The sequence below is a fragment of the Hemiscyllium ocellatum genome, chromosome 36, assembly GCF_020745735.1.
Source record: "Hemiscyllium ocellatum isolate sHemOce1 chromosome 36, sHemOce1.pat.X.cur, whole genome shotgun sequence".
NCBI classification, from domain to species: domain Eukaryota; kingdom Metazoa; phylum Chordata; class Chondrichthyes; order Orectolobiformes; family Hemiscylliidae; genus Hemiscyllium; species Hemiscyllium ocellatum.
The window spans coordinates 8723823-8745518 of record NC_083436.1 but is presented as its reverse complement, the minus strand read 5'-3'; the positions used below and the strand labels follow the sequence as shown (position 1 = coordinate 8745518).

General features: G+C 40.2%; 1 protein-coding gene across 5 annotated transcripts in view; it reads right to left on the bottom strand.

The window, feature by feature from the left end:
- kiaa1109 (KIAA1109 ortholog) overlaps window positions 1-21696 on the bottom strand; it is a 407563-nt gene that overhangs the window by 175003 nt on the left and 210864 nt on the right. For all 5 annotated transcript variants that reach the window (XM_060851682.1, XM_060851684.1, XM_060851685.1 and 2 more), the window contains exons 32-36: window positions 20813-20959; window positions 18716-18843; window positions 17814-18016; window positions 10540-10737; window positions 3542-3753 (exon numbers count right to left, since the gene is read on the bottom strand). In XM_060851682.1, the coding sequence (XP_060707665.1) occupies window positions 3542-3753; window positions 10540-10737; window positions 17814-18016; window positions 18716-18843; window positions 20813-20959 (888 nt within the window). The remainder of the gene's footprint in view (window positions 1-3541; window positions 3754-10539; window positions 10738-17813; window positions 18017-18715; window positions 18844-20812; window positions 20960-21696) is intronic.

Genomic DNA, 21696 nt, shown 5'->3' with positions numbered 1-21696 from the left:
GTTGACTGAATTGTGCTGAACTTGAATGAGGACAAAGCTGGCTGGAGTGACCTGGGGAAAAAAATTTGCAGCAAAGATAGTTGACGAACAATGACAGGTCTGGAGGAAATTAATTCATGGTTCATAATAAAGACATATGCGAGTAAGAAAGAAGGATCTTAGGAAAGAAATAAGCCAACAAGGAAGTTCGAGTTAGCTTTAAACTGAAAAAATTTAATACCCGAATATAATATGACAAAGATTAGTTGTAAGCCAGAGGAAACAGGAGTTTTAAGAGCCAACAAAACAAAAAGCAACAGCATAGAGGGACTTTGGGTCTATCATGTATAAATCAGAAAAGGCTTGCATACAAGTTCAGGAAGTAACAGGGACTGAAATGGAGTGTTGACACATAATACAAAGGGAATGGAGTATTAAAACAGAAAATTCTTACTATAACTATTCAAGGCACTAGTTAGACCACACTTGGAATACAGTGAAGAGCTTTGATCCCTTATCTAAGGAACGATATACTGGGATTGGAGGCAGTCCAGGGAAGATTCATTGAGCTGATACCAGATATGAAGGAACTATCTTATTATTATTGAAACATATAAAATTGATAGGGTAGATTCGGAAAGGTTGTCTCCCCTTGTGGGAAAGTCCAGGACCAGAGGGCATAATCTCAGAATAAAGGAGTCACAAATTTAAGGCAGATGAGGAGGAATGTGTTTGCTTAGCGGGCGATCAATCCATAGAATTCTTTACAGAGTGGTTGAATCGTTGAGTGTATGTAGGTCTGCTATATCCTATGGAATTATTGTACAATGTGTCATCTGACCCATTAAGTAAGTAAACACTTTCTATGCCTGTAGGGAACATGCAGAAGCAGCTACCAGAGGCAATGGGAGCTCAGACATATCCACTCCAGTCACCCTGAAGGTAATGGAAATGGTGACTTCAAATTATACAATCATACAGTGCAGTCCGCATTATTATGGAAGTGGTGAGAATGAGAACTTTGGCGGTCAGCCAAATTTCCCCAAGTCTTTTAGTGTGCTGACCTGCTGACAGTACTGAATGCTTTACTAAGATCTACAAAAGGAAAGAGGTATATTCTTCTCCTAACACTTCTATTTTACATGGGGTCAGTTAGTTCAGTTGACCAGACAGCTGGTTTGCAACGGAGAAAGTGAGGTCTGCAGATGGTGGAGATCAGAGTCTAAAAGTGTGGCGCTGCAAAAATACAGCAGGTCAGGCAGCATCCGAGAAGCAGGAATGATGAAGAGTTTGTGCTTGAAACATCGACTCTCCTGCTTCTTGGATGCTGCCTGACCTGCTTGTGCTTTTCAAGCACCACACTTTTAGACAGATAGCTGGTCTGCAATGCAGAGTGATGCCAACAATGTAGGTTCAATTTCTATACCAGTTGAGGCCACCCTGAAAGCTCCACCTTTTCAATCTCACCCCTCACGTAAATTAAACTGTCTGCCAATTACCTGTCCTGCACTCTCTAACTTGCATGCACCTGATGGTCCTCTGTGGCTATGGCGATTTTCACTTTCATGGAAAAAATCATGTTCACCATATATCGGCCAGCATAGAGACCACATTTTAATTCTGGATAGTGGGTCTAGTAGTAAAGTAAATATTTTAACTGTGACATTAGCAATTGCCTTCCCACTGATACTAAGGCGGAAGTTGCAGTCTCACTGATGCGTATGTGCTGTCACCTTTTTGTGTAACATGACCATTGTTGCACCATGCAAAATGTCAAACAGTTCATATCTTGAAGGAGATCATGAAAGCATGACAGTAGTTGGGACTTTCTATGCTTGAGTAGCTCACCTGGAATTTCATTGTTTAGTGTTTTATTGCTATTCTATGTTCTACCTCTAGCTTGACCATGTTGGAAAGCTGCAGGAGAGTGTCAAACACAGACTAGGGAATGTCAGTTTCATTGGAGGAAAGTTCTGTTCAACCCAGAAGCACTTTCATTGAATTTTTGACCATCTGTTGATTTTAAGGTAAGCAATTTTGCTGATGGACTTAATGCCATCATAAACAACATAGATTTACATTGTCACAGTTAAAATTTCCAGAAAAGCAGAATTGCTTGAAATAACAGCAATTGCTGGGGAAATAATATTCAGCAGACTCAGCAGAATCTGTGGAGTAAAAATAAAAGTAATATTTCATGTCTGATAGTTTTATTCCACCATTTTGTTTTTTATTTAGATTTCTTAATATAGGTTTATCCAATATCTATTTACAAAGTATATGCTTGTTTTTGGCATGCCTATCTTGCTTACAGGTGCCACCTGAGCAGAGGAGATCTCAAAACAACTGCAGTTTACATATTTTAGAAATGTTACTGCTGCTATTTCATGAATGATTAAACTTTTAGCAAATTCCAAGCTTCATTAATATCAACAGTGGCATTTCATGATAAGAGGATAGCAATCAAATGCCAATGGGAAGTGCTGGCATCTGGCACCATCTTTTGTACTTGACCACAGGCCAATCTGCTGCAGTAATAGGGTGGGCAATTCATGTCTGCTGGTGATAATCCATTCAAGATTATGCTAACAGATAAACCGGAGTCCTGTTCTGAAGGAGGGTTACTGGACATAAAAAGTTAACTATGCTTTCTCTCTACAGATACTGCCAAACCTGCTGAATTTTTCCAGCAATTTTTGATCTTGCTTCTGATTTCCAGGAACCGCAATTCTTTGTTTTTTTTTGTTCAGGAAATGTTGGCGTATTTTTGGACACAAGTTCTGAAACATACAAAATTTTGTGCAGAGAAGATGCTTCTACTGATGGGAGAAACCCTGAACTCAGAGGCATAGTTACTGAATAAGGGATGCTAACTGAACATTGAGATGCAAATGAATTTCTTCTCCCAGAAGGTAATGCCTGTCTGGAACTCCTCACCCCAGAGATGTGAAGACTAGGTCACCATTGAGAAGGGAGGTGGATTTTTGAAAGATCAGGGAGCTGAGGGCTGAGGAGCTGACAGAAGAGGAATTGAGGCCAGGGGACAATCAACAGTGATCTTATCGAATGGTGGGGCTTGAGGGGCTGAATGACCTTCTTGATCTCCTGTTTCATACGTTCTTATTTCCTTTTTTTTTGCAGCAGACTTTCTTTTTTCAAAGATAAAAGACTGAGTAGACAGTTGTTGTTTTCCTTGCTGTTTATTGAATAATACACTTTGCAGTAAACATCTTGCTACAAGTCCTCTCATAAGACCAGCCCTACCTTCAATTCACTAAATGGCACAGCAGTGTCAATGTTTTCAGCAGTCAGATTTTTACACTGACTGCCAGTGTCTAAGGTGCAGATCATTATGGTCCAGTTAAGGTCTATAATTATGTTTGCAGAATCAAAACTCAAAATACTTGCCAATAGATTTATTATGCATTATGAACTGCTATAGTTCTTCTTAGCGACAGATACGTACCAGAAATAATCAAAAATTAAAACCACTAGCAGTTTGAATGGTATTACATTTTAATAAAATTTATAACGCATTTATCAAGTGGTGTTAATTTTTTACCTGATCATCAGATGCTGAATTCCCATTGATCCCTGATGTTGGACTCTTTTCATCACGAGGGAGATTATCCTCTGATACATCAGTGCTATAGCCACTGCCAGTTGGAGAACCAGTAGAATCACCTGATTTTAGCATTCCATTTCTTTCAACTGTATTTGATTTACCCAGAACACCCAAAACATCGTACAGAATAGCCCCTGACTGTCTTCCTCCTAAGAATCCAAACAGAGTAACAACAGTTGACAGATCATATATTCCAACCAGTTTGCAGATGTCACTTAAGTATTATATTATATGATGAAGAGGTGTTTTTGTAAGCGACTTCCCCATTTCGAATGTATTTCCATTCTTTTTTTGTGACACCTCCTCGATCATTCCTCAAAAACGCAAAGCAATGGCTAGCAGTGAAGAAACCCTTTCTCAGCTTGCAACCCCCATGAAAAACAAAATTCATCATAACTCAGTACCTGATGAGGAGCACAATAAATAGCCAATATATATATGATGCAGTTGCTGAATTTTTGGCTAGCTATAAATGGAAATAAAGATTATTTAAACAGGATCACCTTCAGCCCTTCTGACATAAGGAACACCTGAATTTTAATTCTTGCAAAATTGAAATGCAAGAAAAAACCCAACCTGACCCATGATGATTTTGATATCAGCACAAAATGATATTTTACAGCTTTACGCAGACCACTGGCCATCAGAATACCAAAGTTTCAAAACGTGAGGCCTTTTTTTTTACTTGTTATTTTACAAGAGCACTAAGAATAAAAAGATAACAAGGGAAAGTGTAAGGCCCATTAAGGACCATAGTGCTTTGAGCAGGAGGATGTAGCTAGGGTTCTAAATGAGTCACTCAGAAGGTGAGTGATAACCGGGGAAAGGGGCTGCTAGGCCAAAGTTGGGGAAAGATAAAGACAGGACTGGGAAGAAATGAAGCAGTCAAGCTATGATGGGTGGAGAAAGGCTATGGTGAGTGAAGAGGAGCTACAGGGTGAGTTGGGGTGTGGGGTGGGAGACAGTTCCAAAGGGGAAAAAGGCTTGAGAAAGAAGGAAGAGGAGCTGCAAAGTAGGTAAAGAGGGAACAAAGAGGAGGAGCAGTTTTAAGCATTTCAAAGGAAAAGCAAATGATATTGTAAAAACATCATGCCACAATTTAAGACTCAACAGTTTTATTTCATGAAGGTTTATATCATGTGTTACCATATCTATAAGTTTATAGTGATGGATTTTTGTGTATAGAAGTGAGCCCGTTATTAAGAATGTACTTCTCCCTATTGTCTTGTGCCAATTTAATTAGTAAGAGAAAGTGAGGACTGCACATGATGGAGATCAGAGCTGAAAATGTGTTGCTGGAAAAGCACAGCCGGTCAAGCAGCATCCAAGGAACAGGAGAATTGACATTGCGGGCATGAGCCTGAAGAAGGGCTCATGCCCGAAACGTCGATTCTCCTGCTCCTTGGATGCTGCCTGACCTGCTGCGCTTTTCCAGCAACATATTTTCAGCAATTTAATTAGTATGATGGCTAGGAATTTAATGATTTCCTTCTATTTTGTAACTAAGACAAATGATATAGCAATACCTATTAAGCTTTTTGGTGAATTTTTAAATTTTGATTCTGTGTTAGTCTAAATATTCCATGTGTCAATACAAACACTGAAGATAATGTTATTACTAGACTACATCATCTCTCAGGGAGTTAGTGAGAATTAATAAAGGAGCATCTGAAAACAAAAATGTTATCCTGAAAATCAACAAGTAGCCCAAGAAAATCTGAAGAAGAGACCTTGAAAGTAAAGAAAATGTGGACTCCTGGTACAGCAACATTTTGGATTCCTTCAGTTTTCTTTTCTGATCATGTACTCTTCATGCATGTAAGCACTGCTGCCAAAGCCAGCATTCATTGCCCACCCCAATCGACATTGAGATGATGAGGATCCCGCTTCTTGATTTACTGAAGTCCATTTAATGCAGGTAAAGCTTTAGTGCTGGAAGTGGCGAGCTCCAGGAATTTCAGTCATCAGCAGTGAAGGAATGGCAACACAGTTCAAAGGAGGCGATTTGGCTTAGAAAGGAAATTTTAGTTGGTGTTGTTCACATGTGGGTACTAGAGGTTGAAGGCTAGGGAGGTGGAGTTGAAAAAGTCTTCGTGAATTGCAATGATACGCACTGCTAATTTTGAGGTAGTCGTGGAGGGATGAATTAAAATGGTGGATGAGATGACAATCAACCAGGCTGTTTTGACGTAGACGATGTCAGGCTTCTAGAGTTCCCTTAAATCCAGAAAGCTACCAGCAGATTTGAAAATCACAAATGTAGCACTTTTATTCAAGAAAGCAGAAGCACAGAAAGGAGGAAACTGCAGGCCAGTTGGCTGAACATTTATCATCAGGAAAATAATAGAATTATTAAAAAGGTAGGAGAAGGAAAGTAGAAAATCATAGCACAATCAGGCATAGGACTGATTAACTAACAGTAAATATAGTTGGGGAAAAAAATCATTTTTCAGGTTGGCAAACTGTAACTAGAGGAGTGGTATTCTTGAACCATCTATATTCATGATTTGCCTAGATTCCCTACAGTGTGGAAACAGGCCCTTCGGCCCCACAAGTCCACACCGACCCTCCAAAGAGTGTCCCACCCAGACCCATTTCCTGCTGACTAATGCACCTAACAATCCGCCTACCCTAAACATCTTTGAACTGTGGAGGGAACGGGAGCACCCAAAAGAAATCCAAACAAACACAAAAGCTGCAGTTGCCCGAGGCTGAAATCGAATCTGGGTCCCTGGTGCTGTGAGGCAGCAGTGCTAACCACTGAGCCACCATGCCGCCCATTTAAATGCAGGGATTTTTGTTTCACATTCAGGGATGTGAACTTTGCTGGTTGGGTCAACATCAATTGTCCATCCATAGCTGCCCTTGAAAAGGTGGTGGTGTGCTGCCTTCTTAAAGGCAGAACTTGTACATGATCATTGCTCCCATGTATGTGCTGCTGATAGTGGACGGATGTTTGGAAGGTGTTGTCCATTTGGTGTAGGTAGACTCACAATGCCATTGTACAGGACTGAATCCCTAGTGTGGAAACAGGCTATTTGGTCCAACAGTGCACACCAAGCCTCCAAAGAGTAACCCAGCCAGACCTATTCCCCTACATTTCCCCTGACTAATACACGTAACTTACACATCCCTGAACACTATGGGCAATTTAGCTTGGCTAAATCCACCTAACCTGCACATCTTTGGACTGTGAAGGGAACTGGAACACCCAGAGGAAACCCACACAAACACTGCAGTCACCCAACGCTGGAATTAAACCTGGGTCTCTGGCGCTGTGAGACAGCAGTGCTAACCACAGAGCCACCATGCCACCCTAATAGTAAGATAATTCCAGGTAATTAAGAGTGCCACAAAGTGGTGTAAGTGGAGTAATGACAAGCTGAAAAGCACGTCTTTGCAGGTGATCAAAACTGTCAAATAGATGTGAGTAAAGTGTTAACAGCTTGACCTCACCATACTGTTGTATGTAAAATCTTCAATACAGTTCTGTTTTGACACCATTACCTGCATAACTTGTTATTATCGCTCTACCTTACTTATTTTGTACAGTTTTGGATTACTTGCTACTTTGGTTAGGCCCTCATCATGAAACTCTTATACCATTCATGTTATTCCAGCCATTTAGTTTGTCTCTAGCACCATCCTATTTTTGATTTTTTTGTAATCATTAATCAGATCATAGATCATCCCTTCACTTGCTATTCAGCTGTTGACACTTTACTCACACCTTGGACTGTGTGACAGAAGACTTTGTCCACCCCAGTCCAACACCAGCATTGCCACATCACAGTTACCATTCAACAAGATCATGTCAGATATTTTTTGTGGACTCAGTTCCATTTAACCACGCAGGAGGAAGTGAGGCCTGCAGATGCTGGAAATCAGAGTCGAGAGTGTGGTGTTGGAAAAGCACATCAGGTCAGGCAGCATCCGAGAAGCAGGAGAAGTGATGTTTCAGGCAAGAACCCTTCATCAAGAATTCCTGATGAAGGGCTCTTGCCTGAAATGTCGATTTTCCTGCTTCTCGGATGCTGTCTAACCTGCTGTATGCTTTTTCAGTATCACATTCTCGACTTCACTTTACCACCCACTCACCATAACCCTTAATTCCTTCACTTTTCAAATATCTTTGTCTCAAAGTCATTCAATGAGATAGCCTCAACTGTTTCACAGGGCAGGGAATTCCACAGATTCACAACCCTTTGGGTGAAGAAGTTCTTTCTCAACTCAGTCCTAAATCTACTCTCCCTTATTTTGAGACTCTCTCTCCTAGTTAGTTTCATCCACCAATAGAAGCTTCTATGTTATTTATTACCTCCATAATTTTATATGTTTGTATAAGATTTCCCCCTTCATTCTTCTAAACTGCAATTATTATAGTCCCAGTTTACTCAAATCCCTCCTCGTGAGGCAACTTTCTCAATTCTGAAATCAAACTAGTGAACGTCCTTTGCACCCCTTCCAGTGCCAATATATCCTTTCTCAAGTAAGAATACTAAACTACAATTTTACCCAGAAACAATGAAGGAATGGCATCAATATGTCTAGAAGTCAAGATGGTAAGTGGCTTGGAGCAGAACTTGTACATGATCATTGCTCCCATGTATGTGCTGCTGATAGTGGATGGAGGTTTGGAAGGTGTTGTCTAAGAAGCATTGGTGAACTTTTGCAGTGCAATGTGCTGTTACTGTGTACCAGCAGCAGAGGGAGTAAATGTTTGGTATGAGATAATAATCAAATGGATTGCTTTGCCCTCAACAGTATTCAAGCTACAGTCATCCAGAGAAGTGAGGTGTATTCCATCACACTCCTGACCTGTGGACAGACTTCAGGAAGTCAGGAGGTGATTTTCCCATTGCCTTCCTAGCTTCTGACCTGTCTTTGGAGGCACAGCAGTTATGTTTCTGGTCAATGGTAATTCCCAGGAGGTTGAAAATGAAGGATTCAGTAATGGCAATGCTACTGAATGTCAAGGCATGATGGGCAGATTCTTTCTTCTTAGAGATGGTCACTGCATTGCACTTGTGTGGCACAAATGTTACTTGCAACTTGTCAGCCAAGCATGGATATTGTCCAGGATTTGTTGCACATGAATATGGACTTCTTCAGTATCTGAGGTATAAAAAATGCTGCTGAACATAAGGCAACCATCAATGAACTGACCTAATGATAGAGGGAAGATCACTGAGAAGCAGCTGAAGATGGTTAAGCCAATGACACTACACTGAGGAACTCAGTGTTCTAGAGTTGAACTGACTAAACTCCAACAACCACAAACACCTTCCTTTCTGCTAGTTATGATTCCAACCCTAGCAGAGTGCTTTCCCCAATTCCTATCGACTCCAGTTTTGCTAGGGTTCCATGATGCCACACTCCATCAAATGTGGCCTTGCTATCAGTTATGCTCACCTCCCCTCTGGAATTTAGTTTTTGACCATGTTTGAGTCTGTAATGAGGACAGCAGCTCACGGACCTAGTGGAACCCAAACTGATCTTCAATTAGTTTATTACCAAGCAAATGCAGCTTGATGGCATTGCCGATAACCTCTTGCATCACTTTACTGATTTCCAAGAATATAGTGATGGGTTGACAAATGGATTAGATCAGTTCTGTTTGGCTATACAGGACATACCCAGGCAAGTTTCCATACTGCCAATGTAGTAGCTGTACTGGAACAGCTCAGCTCGGGTGGAGTTCTAGAGCACTAATCTCCAATGTTATCACTGGAACACTGTCATAGCCCACAGACTTTGCCATATCCAGTGCCTTAAGCCATTTCTTGATATTACCTGCAGTGAACTGAATTGGTTGAAGACTTGCAACTGTGACGGGAGGACCTGCGGAGCAGTACAAGATGGATCATTCGCTTGGCACTTCTGGCTAAAGATGGAGGCAAATTCTTCAAACTCATCTTTTTCAGTGATGCGCTGGGTTCTCCATCATTGAATTGGCGATACTTGTAGAGCCTCCTCCTCTAGTCAGATGCTTAACTGTCCACCACCCATCACAACTGGATGTGGCAGGACAGCAGAACCTGATCAGTTGGTTGTGGAATCACTTAGTTCTGAGTGAATGGCAGCCAGTTGCTCATTAGACAAAAAGAGATACGAAAGCAAGTTTTGAGTACCGAGTTTGCAAAGGGTTCTAAAATAGATTAAGTGAATCGACAAGAAATTAGTAGATAGAGTATAATGTGGGGAAATGTGAGATTCTCCATTTTGAAAGAAATAGAATAATATATAAATGGAGACAGAGTACAGGGGTATCTGGATGTCCTTGCTCATGAATCACAAAAGCTTAATATGCAGATATAACAAGTAATTCGACAAGGAAATGAAATGTTGGCCTTTCCTGCACAATGGATGTTGTATAAAAATATGGAAGTCTTGCTATTATTTACCTTTGCAGCATGAAGCACTGGTGAAATCACACCTAGAATGCTGCATATAGATTTAATCTCCTTATTTAAAGGAGTAACTACTTGCACTGGAGATTGCTTCTTGGAATGTAGCAGTTCTCTTGGAAGGCAAGTTTGAGCAAGCCTTTATCTATTGGAGTTTAGAACAACTCCAATAAGAGGGCACTTGAATGAAACCTGGGATTCTGAGGGGTCTAGACTAGGGGACACTATTCAAAATATAAAGTCTTCCAATTAAGATGGAGATATGATGGAGTACCTTCTCTCTGATGACTATTAATCTTCATGATGTTTTTGTTAAATCCGGGAGAGGGTTGGGTGAAACAAAACATTTCAGCAATGATATTGCTAAATGTTAGATAAATCTCAAGTGACAAAATGGTCTACTCTTGGTCTTATTTCCGATATTGTACAATAATTTCATTTATAGCAACTGTTATAGCATAATGTGGCCAAATGCATTAACTATTACATTTGTTGTGAACTATACAGAAAAGATAAATAAAATTCTACCTTTTACAGTCAAATTTTCAATGCCACACTCAAACATGATCCATCCCCACTTTTCCATATTCTGTGACGCTTTGGTCGTGTCTGCAGTTTTAAGTGGCTCAGTTTCATCCACGAAAGTAAAATCTTCCAGTTCCTCCAAAGTGAAAAGAACTTTTGACTTCTCAAAAGGAATTGCAGTAATAGAACAAATTCCTAAATCTAAATAAAAGCATTAAATCAATATCAGGATTCTCATTCTTAAATATTATCAGAACAATTTTAATACACAGCAGGCCATTTAGCTCTGTAGATTTGTGTTTTATATAGCATTTTTTTTGAATGAACAAAACATAAATTTCAAACACCATTACTTCTGTGCAAAAGTTCTGTAAATAATATTATAGTACTCTTCTGTAGATAAAGTCCTCGGAGATAAACCCACTCCATCAAGTCTAATTCTTTGGGCATCTACGACTTAAACTGCTCCACTTCTGGCCATCATAGCTTCATCGATTTAGGCCCAAAACTTTGGAATTCTCTCCCTCTACCTGCTGCCCTCTGCAAACTGTCTTCTTCCAGACACCTTTGAGCAGACACATTTAAGAAGGAAACAGGGTGAGTACAAGGTCAGCGTGTTCCAGTAAAGACAAAAAATGGGACCATCAAATCCTGTGAATCCTGGATATCAAGGGATATACAGGTTTGGATAAAGAGAAAAATGGAGGCTTTTGGTAGATACCTAGAGTTCAAAACAGCAGAATCCCTAGAGGAGGACAGAATATGTAAGGGGAAACTTAAAAAGGAAATCAGAAGAACAAAACAGGCCATGAAAGAATAATAGCAGACAAAATAAAAGAAAATCCTAAGTTATTTTACAAGTACATAAAAGATAAAAGGATAATTAGGTAAAGTGTAGGCCCATTAAGGACCACAGCGTATTGAGGAATAGGACATAGCTAGGTTTCTAAATGAACACTTTGTGTGGGTGCTCACTAGTGAGAGGAACAATGCGCATATAGAAATCTGGGAGAATACAAATGTAGACAGTGACGAGGTTCTGAGTGGTTTAGCAGGTTTAGAAGTGGATAACTCTCCAGGGTTGGATGAACCGTACTTCATTTGTGCAAATGAGGCGAGGCAAGACATAGCAGGGACATTAGCAACAATTTTCAACTCATCTCTGGCCACAGGGGAGCTGCAAAAGGACTGGAGGACAGCCAATGTGGTACTGCTATTTAAGTTGAAAGCAAGATAAACAAGGAAACAAAGAGTAGTGATAAACGGCTCCATTTCGGAATGGCAGGCAGTGACCAGTGGGGTACCGCAGGGATCAGTACTGGGACCACAGCTTTTTACAATATATGTTAATGATATAGAAGATGGTATTAGTAATAACATTAGCAAATTTGCTGATGATACTAAGCTGGTGGCAGGGTGAAATGTGATGAGGATGTTAGGAGAGATTACAGGGTGACCTGGACAAGTTAGGTGAGTGGTCAGATGCATGGCAGATGCAGTTTAATGTGGATAAATGTATGATTATCCACTTTGGTGGCAAAAACAGGAAGGTAGATTACTACCTAAATGGAATCAATTTAGGTAAAGGGGCAGTACAAATAGATCTGGGTGTTCTTGTACACCAGTCAATGAAGGTAAGCATGCAGATACAGCAGGTAGTGAAGAAGGCTAATAGCATGCTGGCCTTCAAAACAAGAGGGATTGAGTATAGAAGCAAAGAGGTCCTTCTGCAGCTTACAGGCCCTGGTGAGACCACACCTGGAGTCTGTGTGCAGTTCTGGTCTCCAAATTTGAGGAAAGACATTCTGGCTATTGAGGGAGTGCAGTGTAGGTTCACGAGGTCAATTCCTGGAATGACGGGATTACCTTACACTGAAAGACTGGAGCGACTGGGCTTGTATACCCTTGAGTTTAGAAGACTGAGAGGGGATCTGATTGAGACATATAAGATTATTAAAGGATTGGACACTCTGGAGGCAGGAAACATGTTTCTGCTGATGATTGAGTGCCGAACCAGAGAATACAGCTTAAAAATAAGGGGTAGACCATTTAGGACAGAGATGAGGAGAAACTTCTTCACCCAGAGAGTGGTGGCTGTGTGGAATGCTCTGCCCCAGAGGGCAGTGGAGGCCCAGTCTCTGGATTCATTTTAGAGAGAGTTGAATAGAGTTCTCAAGGATAGTGGAATCAAGGGTTATGGAGATAAGGCAGGAACAGGATACTGATTAAGGATAATCAGCCATGATCATATTCAATGGTGGTGCAGGCTCGAAGGGCAGAATGGCCTACTCCTGCACCTATTGTCTAAACCAGGAAAATACAGGTCAGTCAGTTAAACACAGGTGGTGGGGAAACAATTGGAAGCAATTATAGAATTGCTACAATATGAAAGCAGGCCATTCAACCCATGGAGTCCACAACAATCATCTGAAGAGCATCCTACCCAAAAGTATCCCCTTTCCTATTCCTGTAACCATGCATTCCCCATCGCTAGTCCCCGAACCTACAAATTCCTGGACACAATAGGCAGCTTAGCATGGCCAATCCACCTAACCTACATATCTTTGGACTGTCGAACCATACAGAGGAAATCCATACAGACATGGTTCTTAGGAACAGACTTAATTTGTACTTGGCGAAAGTGAGGACTGCAGATGCTGGAAACCAGAGTTTAGATCAGAGTGGTGCTGGAAAAGCACAGTAGGTCAGGCAGCATCTTGGTGTTTCAGGTGAAAGCCCTTCATCAGGAATAGAGCAGGAAGCTTCCAGGTGGAGAGATAAAATCTTAATTTGTACTTGGAGAGGAGGGATTAATCTAGAACAGTCAGCATGGTTTCGGTAATGGGAAGATTTACAAGAAATGAGTAGAAAAATCTTTTCACTCAGAGGGTTGCATGAATCTGGAACTCACCGCCTCTCAGGACAGTAGAGCCAGAAATCTTCATTACATTTAAGAGATATTTGAGATGGAGACATGTGTTGGCAAGGCATACGAAGCTACGGGCCAAGTAAAACTTGGTTAGAATAGCTAGATGGTTGTTTCTGAGTAGCATAGATTTGATGGATTAAATGGCCTTTTTCAGTGCTGTAGTCTTCTATGAGTCTGACACTTTTTCAAACTTATCAATTTCAACCAAATTTTGGGATTATGTCCAAATATTTTCTTCTTTAATCTGATGACCAACTTTGTTTGATAATTATTCAGTGAAGTGCCTTGGGATAGTCAATCAAATCAAAAGTGCTACTTAAATGCAACATAGTGTTACTGTAATGTTGAAATAACTAAGAAAAGGATTTAAAAGTGAAAAGGCTAGACGATGCTTCAGCTTTGGTCTCCAATGGTTTTGATTTTGAGCACACAGGGACGTCTAACCTTCTAAAAGCTCCTGTCTAACTTGTGAATTCAAATGTGCGAAATTAAATCTCATATTGTACACTCTTAAAAAAACGGTTCCTACTCCAGCTATTGTTTGGTTCAGTAACTTTTTGACCATTCTGCTGTCGGCACTCTCGGTCTCATCATTTGAACTATTTATTTTACATCACCAAGGTTTATCCAAGAATCTCTGCCACTTGTACCAAGAACAATGATTGCATGCTTTTGTAATTAGCAGCTAGAGTTTCAGAAGGGAAAAATAACATGGTTTAATGATCAGCCAACAATCAATCTATCAAAGTCAGATTTTTCAAAAAGGTTTCTTGTTAGTAGTTGCACCTTCTAATACATTAACAGCAATGGAATTACCCCCAGAGGTCTTGTTGATATTTATCCTTCAATGAACAATGCAAAAAACAGTCTGCAGTAAAATGCTGAGCACATATTAACTGTAACTATGACGCCAAAAAGTATTTATTGATTGTAAAGTGACTTAACACTATAGATGACTCTAAAAAGCACTTCAAAAAAAACCAAGAGTTTTTTCTTTTATATAATGCCTGATGAAACAATTATTTGAAATAATTTTTGTATTTTGTAGTGGATTTACAAGTTAATACCAGTAGTGATAAACCGTGGGGGGGGGGGGGGGGGAAGGGAGCTGAGAATGCAGTAGGTAGTTGAAGTTGATAGGTTGGAGAGGAGGGTGGAGCGGATAGATGGGAAAGGTGATGGACAGGTCAAGATGGCAGTGCCGAGTTGGGGGCTTGGCACCGGGATAATGTGGGGGTGTGAGGAATGAGGAAACTGGTGAAATCTACATTGATCCCGTGTGGTTGCAGGGCCCCAAGGCTGAATAGGAGGCATTCTTCCTCCAGGCATCATGTGGTAAACATTTGGCAAAGGAGGCAGACCAGGACCTGCATGTCCTTGGCAGAATGGGAGGGAGAGTTGAATGTTCAGCCATGGGATAGTGGGGTTGGTTGGAGCGGGTATCCCAGAGATCTTCTCTGAAATGATCCGCAAGTTGACGTCCTGAGGACATGGCTGAACACTTCTACTCCCACTCCCACTCCACCAAGGACATGCAGGTCCGGGGCCTCCTCCAACATCAAACCCTTACCACCCAACGCTTGGAGGAAGAATGTTTCATATTCCACCTTGGGACCCTGCAGCCACATGGGATCAATGTGGATTTCACCAGTTTCCTCAGTCCCTCTCCCCCCACATTATCCCAGTCCCAAGCCTCCAACTCGGCACCACTCTCTTGACCTGTCCATCACCTTTCCCACCTAACCGCTCCATCCTCCTCTCTGACCTATCATTTTCTCCACTGCATTCGTCTACCTATCTCATCCTCAACTAACTTCACCCCACCCCACCCCCATCTCCCACATAACTCTCAGACCCCCTTCCACCCACACCCCCACACCCCTCCCATAGGCCTGCTGAAGGGCTTACACCTGAAACATCGATTCTCCTGCTCCTGGGATACTGCCTGACCTGCTGTACTTTTCCGGCACCACACTCTTGGCCATTTTTTATGCACAAGTTCAGGAAATCAGGCTCACTGATATGAGCAAATCCAGTTAGATCAACATCTATTACCCATTCCTAATTGTTCCTCGAGATGATGGTGGTGAGCTGCCTTCTTGAACTGTTGTAAATCCCTATGTCCCAAGGATTGCAGAGTGTTAGGAAGGGAGTTCCAAGATTTCAACCCAGTAAAAGGAACATAAACTTAGAAAGGTTTGTGGCTTGGAGGAGAATTTACAGATGGTGTTCCCACGTTCTACTGCTTTTGTCCTTCCACGTGGCAGAGATCACAAATTTGAAAGGTGCTGTTGGAATAGGTTTGAGTGTAACTGCAGTGCATCTTATAGCTAGTACAGACTGATACCAGAGAAAGGGTAAGTGATTTATTTAATGTAGTTATATTTTCAGAAAGTATTTGATAGGATGCCACATAAAGATAGGAGCTCACGGAATTCTGAACAATGTATTAACATGAATTGAGGATTGGTTAACACACTGAAGACAGAGTGTCAGGACAAATGTGTCTTTTTCAAAATCAAATGACGTAACTAGTGTAGTGCCACAAAGATCAGCCCTGGGACCTCAATTACTTACTATTTATATTAGTGACTTGGAGAAGGGGTAGGAATACAATGTATCAAAATTTGCTGATGTCACAAAAATAGGTGTGTGAGCATGTTGTGATGAGTATGTAGGGAATCTGCAAGGGGACACAGACAGGCTAGAGTCAGTGTGCAAAAATATGGTAGATAGTATTTAATGTAGGAAAGAGAGCGATTCATGCACTTGTAGGAATAAAGAAAAGGCAAACTTAAATGGAGAGGCATTCCCCAAAATACTTGTAGCACAGAAAGATCTGAATGTTCTTGTGCATGAAACATGAAATATTTGTACGCAGCTAATTCAGAAGTCAAATGGAGTTTTGTCCTTTATTGCCAGGGGTTTAGGGTCAAAAATTTATCTTGTTGCAACAATGCAGGGTGGTGGCGAGGCCACACCCAAAGAACTTTCTCCAGTTTCGGTCCCCTTATTTAAAAGGATATACTGGCATTGGAGGCAATTCAAAGAGATTCACTAGTCTGATTCCTAGGATGAAGGGTTTGATTTATCATGAAAAGGTTACGCCTTTATTCATGACAATTTGGAAAAATGAGGGGTGATCTTATAAGTCATAAAGCCATAGAGATGTACAGCATGGAAAGAGTCCTTTTGGTCCAATTTGTCCATGCAGACTAGATATTCTCCATTAATCTAGTGCCATTTGCCAGCATTTGGCCTGCATTCTTCTAAACCCTTCTCATTCATATACCAATCCTGATGCCTTTTAAATGATGCAATTTTAGCTTCCAGAATCTCCTCTAGCAGCTCATTCCATAAATGCAGCACCATCTGCATGAAAAAGGTTGGCCCTAAGTTCCTTTCAAATCCTTCCTTTCTCACTTTAAACCTAGCCCTCCAGTTTTGGACTCCCCTACTCTGGGGAAACAGCCTTGAATATTCATATGAGCCCCTCATGATTTTATAAACCTCAATATGGTCACCCATCAGCCTCCAATACTCTAGGAAAAATAGCCCCAGCCAATTCAGCCTCTTCCTGTAGCTCAAACCCTCCAACCCTGTCCACATCCTTGTAGATCTTTTCTGAATCCTTTCAAGTTTCATAATAAGTTTCCTGTAGCAGGGAGACCAGAATTGGACACAGTATTCCAAAAGTGGCCGAGCCAATGATCTTACTGAAACATACAAGATTCTGAGGGGGCTTGATGGCATAGATGTAGAGCAGATGTTTCCACAAATGAGGAAATCTCTAACCAGAGCTCAGAGCTACAGAATAAGGAGGCACTTACTTAAAAGTAAAATGCAAAAGTACTTCTCCCAGAGGACAGCAAATATCTGGAATTCTCCACGCCAGAGAGTTGTGGCAAGCAAATACCGAAAATATTTAAAAAGAGGTACATTGATTTTTGAAATAGTGGAGCATCGAGGATTATGAAAAGCTGGAAAATAATTGTCAGGGCCTGGAGCAGATCAGCCATAATCTAATTCAATGGTGGGTCAAGCTCAAGGGGCTGAATGGCCGACACCTACTCCTTTATGGTCTTAGGTCAGCAACTCCAACGTTTCTTTCATCTGCTACGATGCTGGTAACCAATACAAACACCAACTGATACCTTTCAACATATAACTAGATTACTCTTGACTGTCATAATTTTAAAATACAGACAAGTATACAATGCATGTCCAACTTAGTTTTTTTTGTAAAATTTTATATTATTAGTATAGTAATAAATGGTCATTTACCTTTTGAAACAGAAATGTCGAAGGATAAATATGAGTCATTACTATTATTAGTTATACATCTTACCTGCTGTATTAAGACCTCGTAACTGACCATGTATGCGATGGACATTGAGTTTGGCTGCCAACTCTTTTCCCCTCTCTGCTCCAGAATTTGACCTCAAGGAGCCAGATGACTGTGGCTGCATCTTACTAGTATTTATATATTTATCAAACACAACAGATGCTTTGCCTGCATCGAGGTTGCTGCTTCCATCTTCTACTATACCCCTATGAACATGAGTTGAAAAAAATAAAATTCAGACTAATTACAAACACAACACTCATGGCATATGTATTTCCAGCTCAAATAGGAAATGTCCTCCTAAACTCTAAGATAAACCACGTTTTAAAATATAATGCACCGCATCAAAATTATTTTTCCAGATCTCAGTAAGCAAATGGTTCTTGTGAGGTAATCTTTTAGCCACTTGAGGATAAGGTTTTCTTTTGTAAAAAATGTCGAATGCCATGCATAATTGAACTGTGAAGAGTGAAAATCCACCATAGTTTCTAACAAAGTCAGACTTAAACTGTCCATTTTATAGCAAACTATTTTTTACTTGAGTAACAAAAGCAATTCATAAATTTTTTAAATCAAACTTAATAAACTGTAACACCCAGTGATACAAATTTATTTCAAAAATTGATATGTTCTAACACAATAAACTACCTTTTCCAAAACTGAATACTATAGCAGAGTGATGTGATTAGTAGTTTGAAATATTTACATTTACATCCTTAAAACCACATGCCGCAAGGACAGCATTCTGAAATTTGAAGCAGTCTTTTTTTAATAAAAAATGGCATTGTTAACAGTATTAATACTCTTATAGCAGGAAGCAACAAATTTACTGGTGCAATTGGCCTTAATTATGTACCCTGAATACCTAAAACTGTGCCAACCAAATCAAAGGTTTATTAATTTACCTGTTCATCAGAATCTGTGTAGAAATTCTGTCAAAACACAGTGCAACCAGAGAAACCTGAGTGACATTCTTGTTTGTACTGGACGTTGGAGGTTTTTCCACTGATGCTTGCAAAAGACATAAATTAACCTGTAGGGTTTCAATAAGAAGCTTAATATAGGTTCTTGGTATTACAGATTTTTAAAATGAGATACGAAAGACAATGACTCTGAGGAACTAATTGTCCATTCCTAGCTGCCACATGTTATGAATTAACCACTTAATGTGAGACTGGAGTCACAGCTAGGTCACAATGAATATGGAATACCAATTTTCTTCATTCAAAGCACAAATTAACCAACTGAATTTTTCCAATTATCGTCATGGCTGATTTACCGGGTACCAGCCCACAAATCAGATCTAATTTTGCATCTCACCTTGAGCTCTGCCTTGCGAATCCAATACTGTAATCACTGTGTTGCTAAACTATATTAACTATTTTAACCTAAGACAAAAATAATGACAATTTTTTTTAATGGAAAGACAGAAAGTTATCAGGTCTACAAGTACTTCACACTGAAACACAAACAGTGGATACAAAAGGAACTTTAAGATGAGAAGTCATGCAATGATTTGTCAAGAAAGTTATCAAACAAGGCCCCTATCGCATCATGAATTTGCAATGCCAAGGGAGTGCTTCAACTAAAACTGTTTTTTCAGAAGGAATGATGTATAAAAAGCCATTTCGAATTTTTTTTTTCTAAAGAACACTTCACTACCCAAACTCCACCAGCTCTACTATAAAAACTAGCATCCTCCTCCCAATGCTGATGGGAGTGCCTGATACACCTGGCAGCCCTTCAATACTTAATGCCACCACAGCATATTGTCATGCTGTTCCTACTTCATCATACAAAGATACCAAACAAAATTAAATGTATTTTACTGTACTAAAATCAATCATTAAAATCTTTGGTCATCAAATAATTAGTGAGTTTAACCCAATGTGCACAAGCATGTGCACGCGTCAAATTATTTGTCCATAAGCAATTGTAAATTTTCTTCAAAATAAGAACATTGTACAAATTCATTACCTCCAATTTATTCACATACATCAAATATTAAAACCTAAAATCTTCAGATAATTATGAGATTTCTACATACTTCTAGGGCCAATCCTCACTTGGGTTTCGGAGAATGCAAGGAAATCTGTAACTGACTTTGTAAGCAAATATCAATGATAACCCACTACCATCGGACCAGCCAACTTTTGCAGCTCAGAAATTATGACTTCACATACCTTTAATGCCTTTCACACCTGGAGTGGAGTTTGTAGTGCTGTTTATGAACTGTGCTATAGGACATGAGGAGTGTGGATGTGGAGGTGTTTAAAGCCTCCCTCAGCATCACCCTTCATCTCCCACATGTTCTACCTACCGTCTCATATCAAACCATGTAACTTCCAATTACCCATACTATCTCTATATATCCTCCATACCCTGTCAGATTAACCCTGTCATCTCTATGTTCTCCAGGTATATTTCATAGATGCATATCCAGTATGGACTACATACAATGTTCAGTTGCCACTTGAAATAAATCAAACATGTTCTACATTCCTTGGACATTTTCATCCTGTAGCACCAATTCTGTTTACCAAAAGTGGCCCAGTGGGCACTCACACTCTCCACCCGGCTCCAAGCCAGCAAGTTGGGCTTCTTACTCATGTAAGGTTTGAGAATAGGTTGACAATGCTTCGACCCAAAGACGTTTGAAAGGTCTAAAATCTCTACAAACCTCTCGCCATAAAAAGAAAAAGCCACCAGACCACTGATGCTACCATGAGGAAAACTCTTATTACATGTAAGTGAAGAACGTGACCTCAGGTAGGTCAGGTGTGCGTTTTCTATACTCTATATTTGTGAACCACAAAAAGGTAAAGCCAGGAATACAGAGGAAAATCAGATTCCCTCCTCAAAATAATTAAGCCTGATCACTCGTATTCAAACTTGCCTCCAAATCCACACAAAAGATCAGCTCCTAACTTAAAAAAAAAGACGCAATTCCATACACACCATTTTCAAATGGAACGTAAATTTGGATGAGTGCATGTTAATACCTTTGGTATGGAAACATTAGCTTGAAGACCCTTTATCTTCACATTATCTTGTTTACTTGCTGGATTTGACTGTGTCTGGCCGGTTTTGGTCATACCAGTTGCCCCATTTTCTATTTTGGAAACTCGACCTTCATGTCTTGAAGTTGCCTGCCAAGGGAATGGTTGCACAATAAGCAATTATGAAGTCTAAATGAGTTTACATTACCAATAACTGCTATTAATAGAGAGAATAAACAATTACAACTATATAATAAAGTGTCTTCTGCTTATAATCCTTCCTGAGAAAAATCCAGGTGGCTTTTCCAAATTTCTTTGCATTCAGGCTTTGAAATATTTGAGGCAATTAAGTTCACACGTCCATAGCTACATGATTAGAGACATGTAATTCCCTGTGAAAGTCCAATAACGGAGAAAAAAATCCATTGTGAAGGGGCAGCTTCTTGTGGCCCAGTTTTACAGATGGTTGAAGAGACCAAGCTAAGAGGAGCAGGCTTTTCCACAAATGTTGCAAGTATCGTTGTAGGCTTTTTTTTAGTGTTGCCAGCTGTTGCGAAGCCATTGTAGCGCGCACTGACTCACAGGTGATGTGTCCATCTGTGAATGGCTCGTGACTTCCAGATGCAAGACCTTCATGTCAGATAAGGAAGCATCCTTGAAATTGAGTTTTTGGCTTCTTGCTGCCTTCTGGTTGCACTACCTCACCATACAAGAAATCCACAGATACAGACAAATAGAAATCAGAACAGGAGAAGGTCATTCAGTCTTTCAAGCCTGCTCTACCATTCAATACAATAAATGGTTTACCATTCAACTCAGGGAGAAATTGAGGTCTGCAGATGCTGGAGATCAGAGCTGAAAAGGTGTTGCTGGAAAAACGCAGCACG